Below are 24,876 nucleotides of genomic sequence, written 5' to 3'. Positions count from 1 at the left end.
GTCTACGAGTGGAAGAGCACAGATTTATTGCAAGCCTTCCAGGTTTGTTACCAAGCATTTTACTTCTAAATTCTTGGCTCTATTCAATCATATTTCCATCAAGTTTTAGGTGGCCACGTGTATAGGGCACACCGACAAGTCTACCCAACGGATATCTGGCTGGAAATCGGGCAGATATAGACTGTATAGATTTAAAAATCTCATTGGAGTGATTGCCCTAGGGCAGGGGTAGGGAACCTTGGCTCTCCAGCTGTTATGGAACTACCAGTCCCACAATGCATTGCAGGAGTCTGACAGCCACAGTCATGGTTAATTAAGGAAAATGCTTGCTGGGATTTGTAGTTTTATCACAGCTGGAGAGCCAAGGTTCCCTACCCCTGCCCTAGGGCTATCAGTCCGATATTGCTCACCTCAATATATGGGTAAGTCAATTGGCTCCTGATAAAACTGACCATACTGTGTGTGAATATGATAGGGACCTTAGACTGTAAGCTCCACTGGGGCAGGGACTGATGGGAATGTGATAGGGACCTTAGATTGTAAGCTCACTGGGGCAGGGACAGATGGGAATGTGATAGGGACCTTAGATTGTAAGCTCACTGGGGCAGGGACTGATGGAAATGTGATAGGGACCTTAGATTGTAAGCTCCACTGGGGCAGGGACTGATGGGGATGTGATAGGGACCTTAGATTGTAAGCTCACTGGGGCAGGGACTGATGGGAATGTGATAGGGACCTTAGATTGTAAGCTCCACTGGGGCAGGGGCTGATGGAAATGTGATAGGGGCCTTAGATTGTAAGCTCACTGGGGCAGGGACTGATGGGATTGTGATAGGGCCCTTAGATTGTAAGCTCCACTGGGGCAGAGACTGATGGGAATGTGATAGGGACATTAGATTGTAAGCTCCACTGGGGCAGGGACTGATGGGAATGTGATAAGGACCTTAGATTGTAAGCTCAATGGGGCAGGGGCTGATGGGAATGTGATAAGGACCTTAGATTGTAAGCTCTGCTGGGAATGTGATAAGGACCTTAGATTGTAAGCTCAATGGGGCAGGGGCTGATGGGAATGTGATAAGGACCTTAGATTGTAAGCTCACTGGGGCAGGGACTGATGGAAATGTGATAAGGTCCTTAGATTGTAAGCTCTGCTGGGGCAGGGACTGATGGGAATGATGTGTAATCTCTATAAAGTGATGCAGAATATGTTGCTGCTATATAGAGAATAATAATAATGGGAATATCAGTGACTCGACATTTGGAAACATTGCTTTCATGATATGGTTCAACCCAGTGGCCCCACAAGGCCAACAGAATGGTGCACTTACAATCACCACCAATGGTGGAAATAATTATGTCCCTTGAACTTTATCCAAACATCCCCAGAAAACATTTCCAGCTGAAATGAAAACCTTGTAGAATAAATCTATTTGGGGCAGAGAAAAAGGATCGGATGATGTTGGGAAATGTTTCCACTGGCTCCCTGACAGAGCCGCAAGTTACAGGTCAACAACAGCCGAAGAGCAAGTCACAAACTAAACAAACAGAACACAATAAACACAAGAAAGAACCAAGTGTGAGATCATTGCTAGAAAGCCACGTTTTTCATTTATTTATTCACTGTGTGGCCAAAAGGGAAAATAAATGGGGAATCCTCAAGTCTGTTTTCACTACTGTATAATAAAGATATATCTATAGTCTGAGCGTTGCCATTAGACTGAATGCTGGAGGCTTGCCTAGCAGAGGCGCTGCTCATATTCAGACACAAGGATTATATAGTAAATATAGTAGTATAAAGCTGCCTTGCATGGTCTGATTTCATTCTTATGGTGGCCATACATAGGCAGATGTCAGCTACTGATTTGTGTCCTTCAGAAAGATTCGGAAGCTTATCTGCCCATGGAAAATCAAACTTGCCAATCGAGATCTGCCCAATTTTAGGCCAGATATCTGTTGGATAGGCCCATCAGAGGTGCCCCGACGGGCCTACCCGACCGTTATCTGGCCTAAGATTCGGCAGGTTTGATTTTCTGATGGATAAGGGACTGCATTGGCTTGTTGATGTGGTCCTTGGTCCGACAGCCATATACCCACCGTTTTGATTAGATCATATGGCCCTAGGGCCAAAGGATCAAATTAGCCCAATATCCCCCACTGTAGGTGGGCATATCAGGAGACGATTGGTGACCAAAGGTCTTTAGGTTTTCTGGTTTCAGGCAGAGTTGTCATGGGAAGTGTTGGGGCTCTGTACACCCACCTGTCCCCATCCTATAGTGGCCCTGGTTTTAGGCCCCCACAAGGCCAAAAAGTTTAAGAGCCTCGTTCCTTTTGGGGATATCCAAGACAACACATAAGCATTCATGCTCAGATTTCTCCCTAACTGACCCAGCTGGACCCCCCTTGAAAGAACTACTGCTTATAAATGTAAATATCAAATCATCATTCAGGGGTTTATTCTGTATTGCCCCACGACCATTTTGAAGCTCAAACAGCTCAAGAAATATAGTAGGAGCTAGAGAATGCAGGAATATATGAAATGATGAAATATTTAAACAGGAGGGTATGCAGTCTGAGCAGCGGAGCAGGCCGGGATGGTGGCAGGGAAAACCATTCCACTATAGACACATCACTTTATGCCATGTTACTGGCATCCAGTCTGGCAGGCCTGGACTGGCAATCTGTTGATTCTGGCAAATGCCAAAGGGACTACTAAGATGTCTATTTGGTCCTCTGTGCACTTGAAATACCAGGGCCTATTTTTTGATCCCAGTCCAGACCTGAAACTCTGGCACAGGTCGGCAAAACGTGTCCCTTTCCCTTGAACTGTCTCAGTTCAGACAATAAATGCAAAAAGATTGTGCTTATTGTATGAATCCATTTGAGGTTATTAACCCATTAATCAATGTCTGGGCTTCATAAGTTTCTGCTCCAGAGTTTGGCAAATTGGAATGAATTCATAAATTCACTTAATAATGAACTTCTGATTTAAAATTCCATTTTATTTTCAAAATGTCTAAAAAAGGGATTCATCGTCTTCATCTTTGATGCATTTTCAAAGTTCAGCAGCTTATTTGCTCTGCCCACGTGCAGCTGAATCAGCCATGGACCTTTCCTTGCTGCAATGTAGTAAATACAAATCACTTTCAGATCAAGGGTTATTGATCCAGTCACATGACTTGAAAAATACTTGTTGAAGGTGGAATATCAATGAAAAAAGGACTGTTATTTTATAGTCATACAAGGGGTATATACTGACCTTTCTAATGCTACTGATTAAATAATAATATTAATAATACTGAATATGAAAGCAGGTTCCATTCTGTAGCCTCCGGCACCAAATAGCCATGGATCATCGAGGCACACAATTACACCTTGTATTTATTCTGTGCTACAGGCAGATGTGAACTGCTCACAAAATGACAAAGGCAAATGTTTTGCCCAGCAAGAATCTGCTATGGACTTCTGGAACCCAGTTTCGTAAGAGGCGATTGCACAAGGTAGAGGCTTAGGAAAGTGTAGTTTAGTAAACAGTTGGATAGGATATTGTTCCCAGTGTGAAACAAGACAGATGGCCTCCTTATAAGAACAGAATATACACAGTCTTCCCACGCACGATGTATACACTTCATAACAGGATGGCAAAAGAACAAGTGCTACACTGAATGTGTTTAAAGGCAAACTAAAGGAAAACACAAAAGAACCTGGGTAGAAATTATTTAGCAAATAGGTAAAAGGCCAAGAGCAGGGGGTTTTAACGAAGCCAGTCTGTAGTTGGGAATCTGATCAGCTATTATCCTGGCTTTTGCTTTAAAACCCAGTGGGTGAGCTTTAGCCTATAGGATAAACCCATGTATATGGGATTTTTTTAGGACCCTTAAGGAATTTGTACCCAGAATCCCTTTGGTCTATTAACATGTGGATAAGTATCCAACAATGGGCCTCCATGATCCAATTTTTTTAATGTACATTTTTTTCCTATAATAGAACTTGTAATTAGAATGAAAAAAAAAAAAAAAAAGAGTTTAGGGTCACAATACTCACATCTGTATTTGTGCGCTGGCAACAAACCCCAGGCCTAGAGCCAAACACATATTGTTGGAATTAGGATAATTTGTGACCCAGTGCAGTTCCCTTGGTTCGACAACTAGTGGTACAAGGGGGCTCAAATTCATGAACAGGGGGGCAGGTAGCCAGCCTAGGGAAGGCCTGAGCGACGCTAAGTGCAACTATACAGAAGCGCAAAGGGCATATTTTGATACAAGTACCTTTAACAAAAGCGGTTTTAGGTGCGACTCCAAAGGCTAAATGCTTATTGGCCAATGGTATCTCTATTCATACAGACTGATGTTCCTGATTTCCCAAATGGTCTTTGTTGCTTTACCACCATTTATATCACAAGTACTTCAGTAGAAGGCTTAAATGTATTAAAATGAAGACTCCTGGCAATGATGCCATGACACGCGGCGTTTGTGTTGTGCTATTGCACTTCTTTCTCCTCTTTCCCCTTGATCTTTTGTTTTGGAAGTGTAGACAGGAGGTTCCATTTGTGAATGGCTCGAGAGCAGTGTGCGTGACAGACCCTCCTGACAGGAGATTACTGTGTACACTTCTTTATCGGAGCTTAAACAACGTCAGGAAGTAACTCGTGGCTAGTTTAAACATTGTACAGTCAGAAAAAAAATACACCACGAATTTCAGGATTTGATTAGGTTTTCTTTGTTTCCCCTGCTAGCTAATTGCCCGCTGAAGTGCCTAATTTTTTATTTTTCTAATAGCCACAAGGTTGGTTACGCCATGTTTGCCACTGACATAAGTGCCCAAAACATTGACCCAAAGGACCCTCCGGCCCAGCACAGCATTAGCACAACAGAATGTTCCAAGTACAGCACTTCATGTGTGAAGTCCCAGGCTAATGGAAAGGCCTCGGGAACATATGTTCTACAACATTAACTGGAGTGACCTTCCTATGGCCAATCTACTGGAAATGTTTTAGCACGACTGAGCTTGGGACCTCTTCACATAAATTCTTAGCTCAGTGACCTGAGCAGGACACGTCCATTTGTCACGTTATATACATGCATCTGCGGAACTGTCTGGTACAATGGCACGGAAGAAATCTTAATCGGCTACGGGCAGAATGTGCCTTTTACTCTTTACAATGTTTATGCCAGTGTTGGACCTACTGTTGTGCTTCCTCCCCATAGTGTTTGATGTTTAAATTACATTGAAGTTATTCAAAATATACCAGCAAAGGTGGGAGGCTCTTCAGTAGCCCTCTCCATTACCCAGTGGAAATAGAGATTTGAATGTATAATTTTAACATATTTTGCATTGTTCCCCCAGCTTTTAACCTCCCATAAGCCTCTATTATACTCAGTATGGCTGGCCCAAACCTTACTTATCATCTCTTATATCCCTTCTACTGATTAATAACCTGAGAAGCGAGAAAGTATATGGTAGAAACCATGAAAGAGAAAGAGTTTGTTACTGTTCCTACAATATATAAAAAACACTCTAGGAAAGGTTCCTACATTTTACTTGTAAGCCTGCACGTAACCCATATAATTTACTATTTTACAACGCAGAATGCACTGTGCCCTCAGTGCCACTATCACTATAAAGCAGTAAATGTCTGGGTATGTACATATTATAGAGATGAGCCAAGTTCCTCTTCCTCCATCAGAATCAAACAGAATACAACGTAATATATGTAACTGAACACAAGCAGAAATTACCCAGTGAATCAATCCTTAGGGCAAGGGAAACAGGCGGAGGTACCACGTGTGTTTATAGACTGGAATCCTTGGCCCTAGTCTGCATAACAGTAGAACAGGATTGTCAGCATAGCCCTATGTACCGTATATACTCGAGTACAAGCCGATCTGAATATGAGCCGAGGTACCTAATTTTACCTAAGAAAACTGGAAAAATTTATTGACTCGAGTATAAGCCTAGGGTGGGAAATGCAGCCGCTACTGCTAAGTTTCAATAATCAAATAACAGATAAATAAATAATAGATAACTTTAGGGAAAGAAAAATGCTACAGCAGCAGACAAAAGCAAGTTTGGGAAGGCTAAGGAAGCTGCCATACTGATTATCAAGTACTTGCCATCCTATGCATGCCATGCATGACTAGAGATTAGAAAGAATTAGAAAGAAAGCAACCACTTTACCTTCGTTACATATCATATCTAGACATAGGCGGATTTTCAATAAGGCTAGGGGAGGCTAAGCCTCCCCAAATCTGCTCTGGCACCCTAAAAATAAAAAAATTAAATAAAAAAACCTGGCTCCGTTTCTGCGCTGTGCTGCAAATCTTCTCCTGTCCCTGCAAGCTCCGGGTTCTGCTCTAATCAGCTGTGCTCTGATTGGATCTTTCTTCTTGTACATTCTCCAATCAGAGCACAGCTTTCTTGACAGACAGTAAAATTGACCAATCAAGACACAGATGCAGACAGGGATCGGGAAATTTTGCAAACTGCAGAAATGAAGACTTAAAAAAGAAGAATCTGCAGACTGTAAGTTTACCCATGAACCAGCTTTGAACTTTGCTGCAGTTTTCATCCCACAGGTACTATACTGTATATGTTCTAAAGGCTGACCCACTAGCTGGAATGAAATTGTTTTTTGTCATCTGACATTTATAATATCCCCTACCCTAACAGATGGAGGGTAAGTTAATTTTTCCCCCGTGACAAAGCTCATTGTGCTTTTATATATTTGTTATGGTTTTTTGCACATTCTATTTTTTTTTTACTTTTGTCATTGTTTTTTTCATTTATAGTAAGTTACAGTGGGGCCAATGCTGTGTATCAGTGCCAGGGCCTGAATATCTGCCATCTGTACCCACTGCTCCTCATGGCATATAATGTGCTGGGTTTGTATATAAAGACTGTGTCTCGCTGTATATAACGTGCCTGGGAATGGGGAGGTTCACTTTTAAGTTAACTTGTAGTATGTTATAGAATGGCCTATTCCTAGCAACTTTGCAATTGGTCTTCCTAGTTAATTTTATATAGTTTTTAAATAATTTGCCTTTTGCTTCTGCCTCTTTCCAGCTTTCAAATGAGGGTCACTGACCAAAAAGTATTGCTCTGTGAAGCTACAGTTTTATTTTTCCATGCAGGCCCCTTAACTATTCATATTCCCATCTCTTGTTTAAACCACTACCTGGTATATAAGACCCTAGCAACCAGATAGCTGCTGAAATACCAAATGGAGAGCTGCTGAACAAAAAGCTAAATAACTGAAAAACCATTAAAAATAAAAAAGAGGACCAATTGCAAATTGTCTCAGAATATCAGTGTCTACATCATATTAACAGCTAATTTAAAGGTGAACTACCCCTTTAACCTAACTGAACACAAATGTATAGAGAACCCCTAACAGAAGTGCACGTATGAATGCTTTTACATCCTAAGCATTTTAGGGTTAAAAAAATCCCCCCCACCCGCACTTTTGCGCAGTATCCCTGGGAGTCAGTGGGAACGGCAAGAGGTAGTTGGGAGGTTAATTTTTTACACCAGCAGCGAATCCACTAAGTGTCACATTAGCTGTAGGTCAGTCTGTGTATGGGCCATCTTTAGCCTCCCCAAACAAAAAAGTCACCCTCCGCCTATGTATCTAGAGTTGTTCCCATTTCCCCAACTATTGCAGCGACTTCATCTCAAACTTCCACGTTTGCCAGAAAAATGGAAAAATGTTGCTTTAGCACATACCTCAGAGATGTTCAACCTAAACCTATTGGAAGGGTGCTGGCACACAGCTGTAGTTCAACAACAGGGTCACAGCTTGGTAAGCCCAGAATCACATAAATCAATAACATCATCAACTCATTACTCCGCAGGGGCCGGCAGAACCATACTAACAAGTGGGGTTGATTTACAGGACTGTAGCTGGTAAGGGAAAAGAGGTAGCACCACAGTTATTTGCCCCAATTAAAGTTCCCATAAATAGTGCTGGCAACTTTCCTTCTCTAATACAGCAAATAGCATAGCTGCATAGCAAAACTGAAACAAAAACCCAGCTTCAACTATTATAATATCCCCCCACCCCCGTTTGTATATGTAAGAATAAATAGGAAAATCATTTCTGCAGCCCCTGCAACAGGAAACCAAAGACCCAATCAGGAACGCCCAGCGATCGCAGCTACTTACCACAGGACTGTAGCAGGTGATCCCCCCCTACATTACACAAGTCAGCTGCTCTCCCTCGCATAGAACATAATACCTAGATCAAGCATTAGGGCAAAAGGCGCAATTTTTGCGAAGAGCAACAGATCTTTCCGCAGGCAATGTCTGGCGCTGCCTGATGCCGCTATGTGAGCTGAGCACATACTGTACATACAAGCAGAGCAGCAGGGAGCAGATGAATGGGCGGCTTGGGCGCTACTCTCTATGCAGCTGCTGCATTCATCGCGCAGGAACAATGTGGGCAGCCCACGCCCAAAGCGGTGCAGCGTTGTGCATGATGTCGTGCTGGCGTCTACACGCACGACATGTGATGGCGTCTACAGGCAGCGTAAGGTCGTCCACAGGGGAGGGGGGTTGGGGGGTGCGCACAACAAGCGCATTGCATCTAGTTTGGGTGCAATAGTTGTTTAAAGTATATACCCGAGTATAAGCCGAGGGTTACTTTTTCAGCACATTTTTAGTGCTGAAAAACTCGGCTTATACTCGAGTATATACGGTAACTTGTGGCTAGCAATGTTCCCGGGCAAATGCAGGTCACAGACATAGGCCCAAACCACAATGCAATGGTGCATTGTAAGTAGCCCTATGTACTAGGTGACTAACAAATGACTCTGGGCAAATGCAGGTCACAGACATAGGCCCAAACCACAGTGCAACACTGCATTGTAAGTAGCCCTTATGTACTCAGTGACTAGCACATTACTCTGGGCAAATGCAAGTCACAGACATAGGCCCAAACCACAGTGAAATGGTGCACTGTAAGTAGCCCTATGTATTTGGTTACTAGCAAATTACTCTGGGGAAATGCAGGTCAAAGACATAGGCCCAAACCACAGTGCAACGTTGCATTGTAAGTAGCCCTATGTACTAGGTGACTAACAAATGACTCTGGGCAAATGCAAGTCACTGATATAGGCCCAAACCACAGTGCAATGGTGCAATGTAAGTAGCCCTATGTACTCGGTGACTAACAAATTACTCTGGGGAAATGCAGGTCACATAGGCTTGACCAAAGTAACACTATGGACTGTAGGATCTAGGTAGCCCCATGCAACTGGTGACTAGCAAGTATTCCTGGAAAAATGCAGATTAAAGAAACAGGTCCCAACACATTATTACAGTGCAGTGTAGGTAGCCCTATAAAACAGATGACTAACAAATGTTCCTGGAGAAATGCAGGTCACCTAAATAGACTTTGTTACAGTAACACTATGGAGTGTAGGATCTAGGTAGCCCTATGCAACTGGTGACTAGCAAGTATTCCTGGGGAAATGCACATCAAATAAATAGCTCCAACCACAGTGTCACTGTGCTATCTAGGATCAAGGTAGCCCAATGTAACTGGTGACTAGGAAATGTTGCTGGCTGGGCTACAGGCTGTTGGCCTTTGCTAAGGGCCAGCAGAGTTTTTTTTTTCTCATGGCAGCCACCCTCCCAACATAATGACCTCCCCCTGCCTATAATTCTGGTACACACACATATATATATATATACATGTGCTTGCACACTCATGCAATGTTTATTTATATGACTCACTCAAGTCATTGAAAGGGCCACTCATATGAAAAAGTTTGTGTTTGGTGAGGATATATTTCTGCGCATATCTCTTTTCCTTGACAAGTGACTCAACTGTAGTTTATTAAGGTTTGCATGAGCATGGTAGTATTAATAGCACATAATATCTGATCTTAAAATGCAAAACTAAATCTGAATAGAGATACAGTGCAAATAAAGATATTTCCCTTTGTGACCACAGAGCTGGGATGGCTGACACGAACACCGATACACATTGAATCTGATAAATAAGGCTCTGCTATTCACTTTTACATGGGAGCTCAGGGCAAGGGAGAGTCCCATTCCCAATCTTAATATTAATTTTTGCTTTAGTACAGGGTTAGCCCCCTTTCTAACATACACCTTTGGGGATGTAACAGACATAACTTAACACCTAAAGACTGTAGTCGAGGTTTAGAGACCAGCGCTCTCCATCTCCAAATTCTGCACACAGCAGCCTTTCAATCTGGGTCTAAAATTATGCCCAATATGCCAGGGGTAAAATGAACATCAAATATAAATATATACTTCACTGTTGCATTTCTGCCCAACAAACAATTCTATCTTTAATGAAACACCAAACTTAAAATATTAGTTAAAGGATAAACATTGAAGGGTAAATAAAGCAAAATGCTTTCCAGATGCTGCATGCCATTGTTACTGGATTATCTTGGAGATTAAATATGAACCTTCATGAGGTTTATTCAACCCACCACCAAACACACACAAATAAAAAAAATAATATATATGTATATGTATATATATATATATATATATATATGTATGTATGTATGAATAATAGTTAGCAGCTCTATTTGCTCTGATCCCCAGCCTGCACGTTGCTCACTCCGGAATCTTTCCCTATTTGGGGAGAGTGGGTTTCTAGACACTCAAAAGAAACAGTCAATGACGGGCTCAGTGCCAGCCTAGAGCTGCTGGATATAATGCCAGGTGGGTGTATGAGAATTCTGCCTTATTAGATGTTGCTAATAAAATCCACAATTATTTACTGGGCGTCCCTTATAAATGTGCAAAGTCCATATTCAAATATCATACAGTGGTTGCTATACTAAAAATTCACGAGTCAATTACAGACAATTATAACTACAACTACCAAGTACCAGTGCTGTAAAACCCAAGGACTCAATTTTTAATGTATTTTTGGAGTGAGAGAAACCTCAACTCAAGTGCAATAGAAGCGCTTGCCTTATATATATATATATATATATATGAATGCAAAAAATAAATGTTCTGAGCTTGATAAACCCGGTCTGCACCAATGAACTGTTGAGGCACATACAATAGCTAAGATTCTGGTTTCAATGCTATTGGAAGCCTTTGCAGCAATGCCATTTACCAAAGAGGATGGTAGAAAGCAGGGCTGTGGAGCAATTTCCGGTACCTGTTAGTTGGTGGTACCATAAACCGAGGAGTTGAAGTCCAATGATTTATGTATGAAATCCATAGCCCTCCCAGGAATGTGGAGTCGTAAGCAATTTTGTGAACCTGGATTTGGAGTCGGTGGTGCCATAAACTAAGGAATCGGGGTCGGGAGTAGACAGTTTTATGTACCGACTCCACGGCCCTGGCAGAGACTTTGTTAGCTGTTAGATTTTACTAAATGCTCCACCTGGTGGCAGAATGCAGGAGTGCGGGGGTGAGTGTAGGACTGGCCAGACCGGGGGTGAGTGAGTGTAGGACTGGCCAGACCGGGGGTGAGTGAGTGTAGGACTGGCCAGACCGGGGGTGAGTGAGTGTAGGACTGGCCAGACCGGGGGTGAGTGAGTGTAGGACTGGCCAGACCGGGGGTGAGTGAGTGTAGGACTGGCCAGACCGGGGGTGAGTGAGTGTAGGACTGGCCAGACCGGGGGTGAGTGAGTGTAGGACAGGCCAGACCGGGGGTGAGTGAGTGTAGGACAGGCCAGACCGGGGGGTGAGTGAGTGTAGGACAGGCCAGACCGGGGGGTGAGTGAGTGTAGGACAGGCCAGACCGGGGGTGAGTGAGTGTAGGACAGGCCAGACCAGGGGTGAGTGAGCGTAGGACAGGCCAGACCGGGGGTGAGTGAGTGTAGGACTGGCCAGACCGGGGGTGAGTGAGTGTAGGACAGGCCAGACCAGGGGTGAGTGAGTGTAGGACAGGCCAGACGCGATCAGGAAGCGATCGCTGCTACCCCGGACTGGGGCTGTTCTCTCCCACCAGCCCGGGGTAGAAGGTAAGCGATTTAAGTCACTTGCGGGTGCCTAACAATTTTGGCACCCCCAAGTGACTTTGCCTTTCCTTCTCCTTTAAAGGGGAGGACATTTCTTAGTAGCTTAATGCACAGAATGGCTTAATGTCCTATATATATATATTAATAAAGGGGGAGTGCAGAGTGTCTTTGTATAAATTTTGTTGTCACAGGCTCCTTGCAACCCTGCCTAAGGCTGATTTAGTCACTGTTTAGTTGCCCACGATAGATCTCTCCTATTGCCGGCATCTAACTGCTCCAAAATGCCCTTCCACCGGCAACAACACGAGTCACAAGTGGTAAGCCCTCGACTTCGGAATCCTGGTGGAAAGGCATTTCAAATGGTTACATCTCTGTAACCTCACTCTGCTATCGCGGGCGACTAAACCGCTCAGTGGGACATCAGCCTAATGGTTAAAATGTAGCGGTAAGCACAACTTTCCCTTTTTGCCGTAGTGTATACAGTAACTCTACGTGAGTCTGGCAGGGCCCTCTATACCTTAGGCCCAAGCAGCAGCTGAACTACAGCCTCTTCTCTTACCCCCCTATTATTGTCAGTTCAGTTTGAATTCAAACATTTAGTAGAAATTGGTTATTTTAATTAAATAGCGATGAAATCGGCTCTAGCCGGGGGGCAGGAGAGTTGGCCTGCTGTAACTGACCCACAGCCTATATTTACCTGCACATCACCGCAGTGCTATTTATGTCTCAGCCCCATCAGATGAATAATAATAACTCTTATGGCAGTTACGTGCTTATAGTTACAGAGCTGCTCACCCACACATCTCCCCCGGCTCCCCTCCTGCCCTATTATACATGATTATGGCAGCAGGGTACATACTGTGCCACGTCACATATTAAGGTGATTTTCTGAGCTATTTTTAATTCTTTTCTCTTCCTGCTGAACATCACACGCTTCCCGTTTTATACTGTCTGTTCCCCTAACAGAGAAGCGATTAAGGGAGCAGAGAGAAATAATGATATTCTTGCCTCTCGCAGTGCATATATTCCCTACACATATAAGTGGCATATTGTATTGCCATCCATCAGTCAGTGCTGTGCTTAATAACTTTAGGCATATTCTAGATAGGAAACCTCCGGGGGTTCTGCCAGTTGTAGGACTACAACCCCCAAAATGACCCCCACAGGACAACAAAAGGGCAGTTGCAGTTCTGAACAATCAGGAGCGCTTTGGGCTGCCGATATCCAAATCCATGTTCTAGAATACGTGGAAGTGAGAAATGAAAGGAAAATGGACAATGACTTTCTAATAATATTTGGCTTTAGCCCAGGATATCCTTGTAGAACAAACCTTGAGTGGGTGGGGGGATATACCCACTACCCTACCCGTATACTGTTAAAGGGGATATATAACCACCTGTAAAACTTAATATGCTCTTCTGTTCTTAAATACTGATGCAAGCAGCACATCCCAACACTTCTCAGTTCTATTCTCAGTCTGAGAGGAGCAATAGAACTGAGCAGACGTGTCAGGAGATGCTTCCTACATCAGTAACAAACTTTTCAGTAACTTTAAGCATCCTGTCCACTTCCCACCCAGACAGAACAGCCGGGGGGCTGCTTCTTGTGCGTTCCAGCACTGAGGTCATAGGTTCAGTACCAGCTAGGGTATATCTACAAGGACTTTAAATGTTCTCCACACGTCTGTGGGTTTCCCCCTACATGCCTTAATGGGGTGGTTCACCTTCATGGTAACTTTTAGTATGTTACAGAATAGCCAATTCTTAAGCAACCTTTCAATTGGTCTTCATTTTCTTTTAGTCTTTGCATTATTCTTCTGGATCTTTCCAGCTTTCAAATGGGGGTCACTGACCCCAGCAGCCTGTAAACTACTGTCAGACACGATCCCCACAGGGCCCTCCCCTCGATCCATGGGTCTCCCTCCCCCAACGCGCTGAAGGTAAGTTTCACTTACATGCGATCGGAGAAGGGGTTAAACAGGTGGTGGGGGCCCTGAAGCAGTAGCCCCGGTAGGCCCTGCACCCCTCAGCCCTCCCCTGTGTGAGGCTCCGATTTTATTGTTATTGTCACTTTTTATTACTTACCTTTCTATTCAGGTTCTTGTCTATTCATATTCCAGTCTCTCATGCAAACCATTTACTGGTTGCTAGGCTAATTTGGACCACACCAACCAGATAGCCGCTAAAATTTCAAAAGTGAAAACTACTGAACAAAAGGCTAAATCTGAACAAAAGGTTAAATAGTTAAAAAATGAAGACCAACTGAAAATTGTCTCAGAATATCACCCTCTACAATATTACATTTGATTTTAAAGGCAAACAAAGGCTCCACTGGGGGAGCGACTGATGTAAATGATGTATAATCCCTGTAAAGTGCTGCAAAATTATAAATAATAGGGATAATAATAATAATATTGCTCCACATGGATATGAAAAGTAGCTAAAAGCAGAAAGAAAGCCGCTGGCACGGCTGCACGGGTTTGGCTATTGCCTTATGGTTTCATGACAATAAAACAATTGCTGGTATTTTTTGGGCCAATAAGAACAAATTTAAGGCAAGTATTTCTAGTTATAGTGAATGATGTACTGCCCCTGTGGGTGGTGGAAAGGCCTGAAATAGGTGCAGATAAGAATGAATACAGAATCAATGCTGACTCAATGCTGCAGCTAGAAAGCCTTTGTCCTGCTGTGGGAATATACAGCAAAAACATCATTTTCACCCCTAAAACCAAGAACTGAATCAGGATTGGAGGCGGCATGGATGCAGTTTTCAGCCTATTAATGTGCCCGGTCCCTCAAGATATCTCTGTTTGCCTGAGCTCCTGTGGGCAGACGGAGGAAATTACCGCCTTAAGTAGGTCAAGATGATTAGACAAGTGTGATTAATGTTTCCTGAAGTGGGAGATGTAACATTAGTGTCTGGTTTTAAAATTGTGTGTCAGTGCAATGCAGGTTGGAACTAATGGTATTTATTCATTTGTATGTGAGTGAACACTGCCCCTTGTAGAGAGTGCTATTCTGGGGCAATTTGCAATAGGTCTTCCTTTTTTATTATTTGCGTTTTTTGAAATATTTAGCTTTTTTGTTCAGCGGCTCTCCAGATTGGAATTTTAGCAGCTATCTAGTTGCTAGGGTCCAATTTAACCTAGCAACCAGACAGTGGTTTGAAAGAGACAGTGCAATATGAATAGAAGAAGGCATAAATAAAAAAGATAAGTAATAAAATGTAACAATACAATTGTAGCTTCACAGGTTTTTGGCTGCCGGGGTCAGTGACCCCCATTTGAAAGCTGGGGTGCGCGCGACGTGACGTGCGTGTGCGCGCACTGGATGACCGGTTGTCTAGATAATAAGGGGCTAGTAGACATTCGCAGAGGGGCAGTGCAACCAGCCTGTTAGTAGGATGCTTGTGTTCAGAAGATCATTGGGCATGTTGTGGGTGGCCCAACTCATGAAGCTGCACCTCTCCACTTAGTTCCATGGGCACTGCACTTTATATACTGGCATATAGAAGACCAGAACAGAGTTGATCCTATAGAAAAATAATACAGTCGTGCGCACAGGGGGGTGTTGGTGCACGTAACGGATGGCAGGTTGAATTGATAAAACGGGGCTGCCTTTACTAGTACAGGTATCGGACCCCTTATCCGGAAACCCGTTATCCAGAAAGCTCCGAATTACGGAAAGCCCGTCTCCCATAGACTCCATTATAATCAAATAATTCAGAATTTTAAAACTGATTTCCTTTTTCTATGTAGAAATAAAACGGTACCTTGGAATTGATCCCAACTAAGATATAAATAATCCTTATTGGATGCAAAACAATCCTATTGGGTTTAATTAATGTTTTATTGATTTTTTAGTAGACTTAAGGTATGGAGATCCAAATTACGGAAAGACCCCTTATCCGGAATACCCTTGGTCCCAAGCATTCTGGATAATGGGTCCTATACCTGTATTTCAAATACTAAACTCATCATGGCAAAGTACCTCCTTAGGGCAATGCGACATAGTGACAACACTGTAACAGTCAACTCATTTTCCTTTGTGCTCAGCCTCCTTTTGTTATTACCAAAGCTTTTCTTTGAAAAAAAAATTGAATTCTCTCAATTTACTGCAGACAGCTTGGTTAGAAAACAACCATTTTTAGAAGTTAGCAATGTAATTGCTTTAAGCCATCAGCAATGTCACCTTACAGTGCCTACATGAAAGCACCTGGTGCTGAAGAGAGCGCCCTATGGGAATATCTGGGCAGACCACATAGATACTGCGCGCAGGTGTGTTAAAAGAAATGGATGCCTAGGCTTATACTCGAGTCAATAAGTTTTTCCAGTTTTCTTAGGTAAAATTAGGTACCTCGGCTTATATTCGGATCGGCTTATACTCGAGTATATACGGTATATTAATTAGGCATTCCTTTGTAAAAACTGATGAATCATTTTCATTTATAACTAAAATAGGGATGAACCCTGTACACCTTCAGATCCGCTCGCTTGGCGATGACGCCAAGCGAGCGGATCTTCTCCCGATATCCCCCACCTACAGGGATATCAGGAGAATCCAGGGTAATTAGATCGTTTGGCCCAGGGGCAAAGTCGGTTTGGGGACCGCATCAACGAGCCAATGCGGTCCCCGATCCAACTAGATCTTTTAACCTGCCCGATCGATAGCTGGATGATTTCAGGCCAGATATTGGTCGGCCAGGCCCGTCGGTAGTGCCCATACACGGGCCGATTAGCTGCCGAATCGGTCTAAGGGACTGATATCGGCAGCTAGAATCGCCTGTGTTTGGGGACCTTAAGTCACATGAGCATTTAAATGTGACAATTTTTTTCACATGATGCATTTTTTTCTTTAAGTTCAAATATTATTATTATTTATTCAGCGCCATCAATTTACGCAGCGCTTTACGGAACAGAGGGGTACAAAAGACAGTTTACAAATATGTAAACTGAGGGCTGGATTTGATTTGCAACTGGACAAATATTTAGTGGAATATGTGGTATTTGAACGAATTCAAATATAGGTTTGGTAAAACTTTTATTTATAAGTAGGAAACAATGTCAGACAAAGCTATGATTGATAAGCCAGCAGCTCAGGCACAGTTGACACCATGAAAAGGACAATATAGGAGCAAAGTGTGTGGGAGCAGACTGTACAGTTAGTAGCAGGGGTTACTGGGGTTCCCTGACACTGTAGTTACACTATCAGCAATGTGCAGCAAGTTAGGGGGGCACCAATTCCCAGTTTGCATGTGAATACTGGGCCCAGTTGAGTTGTGAGTATAAGTTCTTTACTCTGCCAAGGTTTATGCCATGTTGCCAGCTTTGCCACTGCTACCATTGTGACGTCACAGCTATGCCCAGTACCCAGTTCTTATACATGGGCACTACTGGGCATAGCAACGACATCACAATGGTCAGTTATCGTTTATCCAGTTGGATAAAACAAGCACAGATTTCTCTTAGGAGGAGATCTGAGGAGATCTTAGGAGGAGATAGGTCGTGTTTCCTAGAGACTTAACAACTGTTTTTGTTCAAACTATTTAAAAACTTTTTTTGAAAAGAAAAATGACCAAAGACAAACTAATAAATTCTAACTCTGATGAGATTTTGGAAGAAAAGAATCATTATGTAGAAGAGGCCGAAGTTGAGGCATATTTCCAGCTTCTTAGTGATAAAAAGATTATGTCTTTCCTTCAAAAGGACGGCTTTTACAAAATAGCAGACAAATACCTTCTTGCTATAGTGCTTATATATTTCAAGCGTGCGGGACTAAAGACTGATGAATTTACTCGGCAGAACTTTGTTGTGTCCCTGTACCTGGCACATGAGATTGAGGAAGATACAGATATCCCAAAGATGGCCATGTTAGCCTGGGTTTTAGGAAAGAACCTGAAAGACGGGAGGGTGGTTGTTGTTGGCAAGTTAACATTTGGTAGGAAGTAAGATTGGTTTGAGGGGATTGTGGCACCGGGCCAAGCAGTATAACTAGAATACAAATACTGCTCGGCCCTCATTGAAAATGTAAAATCTATACCACTTTGTATACTGTTTTCCAATGCAAACTGCCTTGAATCTAGTTTCCCCACAGTATTGTTCCGGGAGTGCAGCAATTATTATTGACATATTTTAACTAGGGTTGCCACCATCATATATTAGCCTACCCTCCATTTTGGTCCTCTTTTCCTCTTCCATAACTTCTGGCTGCACTCAGAGGAGCCCATGCAATGTCCTTCAGTGGTGGGAGACCAGGGAGGGAGAGGTGTGTGAGGGAGCGGGAATCTGCCGGGGGCAGGTTTGTCAGAAATGGCCCAGGACTAGATTGTGCCTTCCCTTATTGATCAAAACCTCAAAACTGATTTAGCTGCAATCTATCTGGCTGGTAAGTAAATTTGTCTTGGTTTCACAGCATCTGTTTAGATGTGCAGGCCGCAGTACAGTAGGTCTGCTTGTCAGTATTTCATTGCCCCCATGACTATATGAATCTGCCTTCCACTAAATTCCACAAAATGTCCTAATGTCCTGTATATATTGATAATAGCTGAGTGCAAGTGACTTTCTCTATTTGAAGAATCTGCCAATTGAAGGTTTCTTCCTCTAACAACACAACAAGTTTATATTCTAGATTATGTGTTTGAGGGTAGTGCTATCACCTGCATACGACCCGCCATTAAGCATCTTTTCCCTGAGTTGAGCTGTATATAGCCAATTGGGATGCTTGACAGTGAAGACTAGCTATATACAGCCAATTGGGATGCTTGACAGTGAAGTCTAGCTGTATAAAGCCAATTGGGATGCTTGACAGTGAAGTCTAGCTGTATAAAGCCAATTGGGATGCTTGACAGTGAAGTCTAGCTGTATACAGCCAATTGGGATGCTTGACAGTGAAATCTAGCTGTATACAGCCAATTGGGATGCTTGACAGTGAAGTCTAGCTGTATACAGCCAATTGGGATGCTTGACAGTGTAGTCTAGCTGTATACAGCCAATTGGGATGCTTGACAGTGAAGTCTAGCTGTATGTAGGCATTTGGGATGTTTAACAGTGAAGTCCATCTGTATAAAGGCATTTGTGTGTTAGCAATGAGTTCCATCCGTATATAGTTATTCAGGTGCCTGACGATAAGCTATATCTGTATATCATCATTACAGCTGTCTGACAGGGAGATCCATCTTTATATGGCTATGCAAGGTGACTGAGGGGCCACTGCTGTAGAGCCTAGGATGAATGCAGCAATATGGTAGGTCCCGCACATATGCATAATTTTGGACAATACTGAGTGCACAAATTGATTTATCCAATCATTGATGTTTTTAAACCCTAGGAAAAACAGTTTCAATTTGATGGTAATTATTAGGCCTCATTTACCTTTTCTGGGCCACACTGAAAGAACAGGAAACAAGTGCCAAGCACTTAATGCCATTGCACTTACACTAATGCCAGGGGCAAGGGCACATGAGCCCAATTGTTTTTATTTTTCAGCGATGCAAATAGCAGAAAACTCAAAGGTCCCTGCAATGTCGTAAGCGCTCACAAACTCTGCTTGGGAACAAGTAATAAAGACTTCAAATGAACAGCAGATAACTCATGCATCAAAAGAGGGCACAGAGAGCAAAAGTCATGGCTTAAGCCTTCCAAGAAAAAAAGCTCAATACATACATATTAAACATTGCATAATGTCCATGAAACGGCAGCCAGTGATAGCATATAGATTAAAGGCCACCACTGCCCTTCTGTTTGCACTTCCAGTACCTGTGCAACATCGCCTTTGTATTAGTTCTGTGAACTCCCATACACTATAGCACTGCTGTTTGCACACCGGCCGCGGCTATCGGCTCTGCCATAAAACATTCTAAGGATAACCCATTCATATCCTGAACTAAAGATAATGGCAACAAACTCCTTCACAACATCAGGAATTAAATAACAGTCTTATAAACAAGGCTTGGGTCAGTGCTGATGTTGGAAGTTCATCTTAGAGTAGCCCATCTATTAAGGGTAAGTAATAAAAGCATAGTTTCCCTTAGACGTTCTTGTGTGTTACATTCCAGTATAATGATTTAGTGGTAGAGGCATAGTAATATTAACTGTGACGCATTACAGAAGTCAGGTTTATATATATATAAACTGTGTCATTCTATGGGGGTCAAGTTTATATAAATACACTGTGGTTAGGATTATATATGAACTTTGTGTCATTCTAAGGGGTTCAAGTATATATATATATATTATATATGCTGTGTGTATATGAACTGTGTGTCGTACTACAGGGGTCAGTTTTATATACGCCACTTTGGGTTTATATATACATGTAGAAACTGCATATGACACTAGAGAGGACAGGTAGTGCCACATAATATAATATACAGTTTGGTCATTTCTCTGGGAAATTTAATCATTATAAACGGTGCTTAGTGATGTCATCAGTTATAATCGGAGCTTAGTTATGTACAGTGGTGTGAAAAACTATTTGCCCCCTTCCTGATTTCTTATTCTTTTGCATGTTTGTCACACAAAATGTTTCTGATCATCAAACACATTTAACTATTAGTCAAAGATAACACAAGTAAACACAAAATGCAGTTTTTAAATGAGGGTTTTTATTATTTAGGGAGAAAAAAATCCAAACCTACATGGCCCTGTGTGAAAAAGTAATTGCCCCCTGAACCTAATAACTGGTTGGGCCACCCTTAGCAGCAATAACTGCAATCAAGCGTTTGCGATAACTTGCAACGAGTCTTTTACAGCACTCTGGAGGAATTTTGGCCCACTCATCTTTGCAGAATTGTTGTAATTCAGCTTTATTTGAGGGTTTTCTAGCATGAACCGCCTTTTTAAGGTCATGCCACAACATCTCAATAGGATTCAGGTCAGGACTTTGACTAGGCCACTCCAAAGTCTTCATTTTGTTTTTCTTCAGCCATTCAGAGGTGGATTTGCTGGTGTGTTTTGGGTCATTGTCCTGCTGCAGCACCCAAGATCGCTTCAGCTTGAGTTGACGAACAGATGGCCGGACATTCTCCTTCAGGATTTTTTGGTAGACAGTAGAATTCATGGTTCCATCTATCACAGCAAGCCTTCCAGGTCCTGAAGCAGCAAAACAACCCCAGACCATCACACTACCACCACCATATTTTACTGTTAGTATGATGTTCTTTTTCTGAAATGCTGTGTTACTTTTACGCCAGATGTAACGGGACACGCACCTTCCAAAAAGTTCAACTTTTGTCTCGTCGGTCTACAAGGTATTTTCCCAAAAGTCTTGGCAATCATTGAGATGTTTTTTAGCAAAATTGAGACGAGCCATAATGTTCTTTTTGCTTAAAAGTGGTTTGCGCCTTGGAAATCTGCCATGCAGGCCGTTTTTGCCCAGTCTCTTTCTTATGGTGGAGTCGTGAACACTGACCTTAATTGAGGCAAGTGAGGCCTGCAGTTCTTCAGATGTTGTCCTGGGGTCTTTTGTGGCCTCTCGGATGAGTTGTCTCTGCGCTCTTGGGGTAATTTTGTTCGGCCGGCCACTCCTGGGAAGGTTCACCACTGTTCCATGTTTTTGCCATTTGTGGATAATGGCTCTCACTGTGGTTCGCTGGAGTCCCAAAGCTTTAGAAATGGCTTTATAACCTTTACCAGACTGATAGATCTCAATTACTTTTGTTCTCATTTGTTCCTGAATTTCTTTGGATCTTGGCATGATGTCTAGCTTTTGAGGTGCTTTTGAGGTGCTTTTGGTCTACTTCTCTGTGTCAGGTAGCTCCTATTTAAGTGATTTCTTAATTTAAACAGGTGTGGCAGTAATCAGGCCTGGGGGTGACTACAGAAATTGAACTCAGGTGTGATAAGTTATTTTTTAACAATCACTTTTTCACACAGGGCCATGTAGATTTGGAGTTTTTTTTCTCCCTTAATAACGTAAACCTTCATTTAAAAACTGCATTTTGTGTTCAATTATGTTATCTTTGACTAATAGTTAACGATTTTTGATGAGCAGAAACATTTAAATGTGACAAACATGCAAAAGAATAAGAAATCAGGAAGGGGGCAAATAGTTTTTCACACCACTGTAAATTTCTACCACATGACTCACTAAAACTTGTATACAGGTATGGGATCCATTATCCAGAATGCTCAGGACCCAAGGGTTTTTTCTGGATAAGGGGTCTTTCCATATTTTGGATCTTCATACCTTAAGTCTACTAAAAAAAAATCAAAATGTTAATTAAACCCAATAGGATTGTTTTGCATTCAATAAGGATTAATTATATCTTAGTTGGGGTCAAATACAAGGTACTGTTTTATTATTACAGAGAAAAGGGAATCATTTAACCATTAAATAAACCCAATAGGGCTGTTCTGCCCCCAATAAGGGGTAATTATATCTTAGTTGGGGTCAAATACAAGGTACTGTTTTATTATTACAGAGAAAAGGGAATCATTTAACCATTAAATAAACCCAATAGGGCTGTTCTGCCCCCAATAAGGGGTAATTATATCTTAGTTGGGATCAAGTACAGGTACTGTTTTATTATTACAGAGAAAAGGGAATCATTTAACCATTAAATAAACCCAATAGGGCTGTTCTGCCCCCAATAAGGGGTAATTATATCTTAGTTGGGATCAAGTACAGGTACTGTTTTATTATTACAGAGAAAAAGGAAATCAATTTTAAAAATCTGAATTATTTGATTAAAATGGAGTCTATGGGAGATGGTCTTTCTGTAATTTGGAGCTTTCTGGATAACGAGTTTCCGGATAACGGATCCCATACCTGTATTATAATAAATAAAGTACGCCCTGTTGTAAAATATGAGAATATAAGAAGCCACCTCAGAGTTCCATGATCTGTTCCATTACCTGGTCATGGAACTCCTCGGTGACTTATAATGTCCCTATATTTTACAATAGGGGGAACTTTATTCGCTATATAAACTGCATATGGCACTACAGGTCAGGTATTATATAAATATGTGTTTGTCGTACTTTATGTGTCATATTACAGGGGTCAGTTTTATATAAGTGTATGAGCCGTGCGTTGTTCTATGAGGGTTTATACACACACCTGCACACACAGTGCTAAAAGCAAAATACGGAGTAAGCAATTTTATTTATCATCCATGACTAAGCGGAGCAGATGAATCATTCTATGTGCCCTAGGCCTGAAGCAATGATATAACCAGGGTACATAGGCCCCATTCTGAAACATATAGAGTAAGTGCATATAGGATCCCAGTAGAAACAGCAAATGTACAAGACATTGTGCACCTATTGCCTATTTCCCCACTGTGCAGAGAAATCAGCCTCACTGCCGAGGTGGCTTGGATTAGGAAGCTGTACTGACACATACAGAGCAATCAAACATGGAAATAAAAGAGCAGCCTTACCCCAAGCCCAGGCCTATACAATGCATTGCTATACAGAGGGCACTTACTTTGCTTTCTCATTTCTCTAAGCTGATCTTTAAACTGAACAAATCGGCCATTTTTTTTCAAGTCTTCATCTGTGTTTTTTCCCTGTATTGTAGCATATTTCTCTTGCACCTGAGACAGGAGATCGGGGACTTGTTCTATTTGCTCTCGTCTTAACTGTAAAACATAAAGAGAAAAGCAACTGAAATAGATAGGAATATCTTTATTTTTAAGTCACAGCGCTCTCCCACCACCTGGGCAGGGATGGTTCAGGTTTATCCAAAAATATTAATAATTCCCACAAAAGCATTTATTTGAATAATCAGTAGGATAACAGTACCATAGTATTTGGTCTCATCATGTGTAACTTGCAGTTAGGACTGAGACATTAGAAGAATGGAAGGTTTTACTTCCCCTTTGAATTTATTTGCTTGCAGCAGACTAACAAACCATAAGAAATTTCCAGCCCTGGGAAATCAGTACTGACTTTACTTTGTGAAAGGGAAAAACTACAGTAGAATGCAGTCGCTCCTGTTTGGCCATTAGCCATCCTTATCTAGCCAACTGCTTGCCAGAATAATTTATAATGTTGCCTGAATCATCCTGTTGCCAGTGCTGGTCTGTATACCAGAAGCACCTTAAATTATCTACTGAGCGGGTTTCAATACTGTACAGATACTGTGGGTGGCCAAGCTCCATCTGTCAGATTGATTCACCAATTCCTAAACAAGCACATTGGCTTTTTGGACACGTTAGATCCTTAATTCACTTGGGCTCCATAGCAGCTATTGGGTCTTTATTCTAAAGCAGTCTGAATTTAACCAAAGAGAGACCTGTATAGAGGACCCAAAGCGTCACACTCAGGATGTAATGACAAAATAGCTTTTCTGTACATTCTCACAGGGCTAACCCCCATATGTAATAAAAGGCACAAAATTTGCCCAGGAGCAGTAACCCATAGCAACCAATGGGATGCTTCCATTTAAACAGTAAAACTAAGTAAGCTTTATTAGAAAGGTCTATGTAAATACAGCCATAAGCACTCACAGAAACGCAGCAGTGAGTCCTCTATCAAAAGAAACAGGATTTCTTGTCTCCTTTGTTCCTGTGCCAGAGTCTGCACAGCTCTCTCTCCTCTCCCCTCCCCCCACAAGAATGCTAAGAACTCCCTCCCCCCCCCCTTAGGAATGTGTGATCTGAGCCAATCAGCAGGAAGCTTCCTCATAGTCTTACAAACTAGGCATGTACAGGGGTCTTGGTGCAGGAGAGAGGCATTATGGGAACTTTCTTTATGCAGCTCAGCGTTTTTTCTTCCTGTTTGGCTTCTGATCATCTGAACGGGAGAAATATGGGGAGACTTAAGGGCACTATTGAGAGAACTGAAGGTATGCCTGCAGCTTTATTAGCCTTTCCTTCTCCTTTAAATGCTACCTGGCTGTTGTTATAGGTAATAAGAGGTATAGCAAACTTTGCTCTTGATATCACATAGCCCCATAAGAGTCATGAAGCACATGTA

At 42.2% G+C, this 24,876-nt stretch overlaps 1 protein-coding gene across 1 annotated transcript in view; it reads right to left on the bottom strand.

Annotated features, from left to right (window-relative positions):
- Window positions 1-24,876, bottom strand: part of nsmce2 (NSE2 (MMS21) homolog, SMC5-SMC6 complex SUMO ligase) — a 127,358-nt gene that overhangs the window by 57,738 nt on the left and 44,744 nt on the right. The window contains exon 4 of the mRNA XM_031903509.1: window positions 23,384-23,537. Coding sequence (XP_031759369.1) covers window positions 23,384-23,537 — 154 coding nt within the window. The remainder of the gene's footprint in view (window positions 1-23,383; window positions 23,538-24,876) is intronic.

The sequence above is a fragment of the Xenopus tropicalis genome, chromosome 6, assembly GCF_000004195.4.
Source record: "Xenopus tropicalis strain Nigerian chromosome 6, UCB_Xtro_10.0, whole genome shotgun sequence".
NCBI lineage: Eukaryota > Metazoa > Chordata > Amphibia > Anura > Pipidae > Xenopus > Xenopus tropicalis.
Note: the sequence above shows the minus strand (reverse complement) of the source record. Positions and strands in the feature narration are given on the sequence as shown.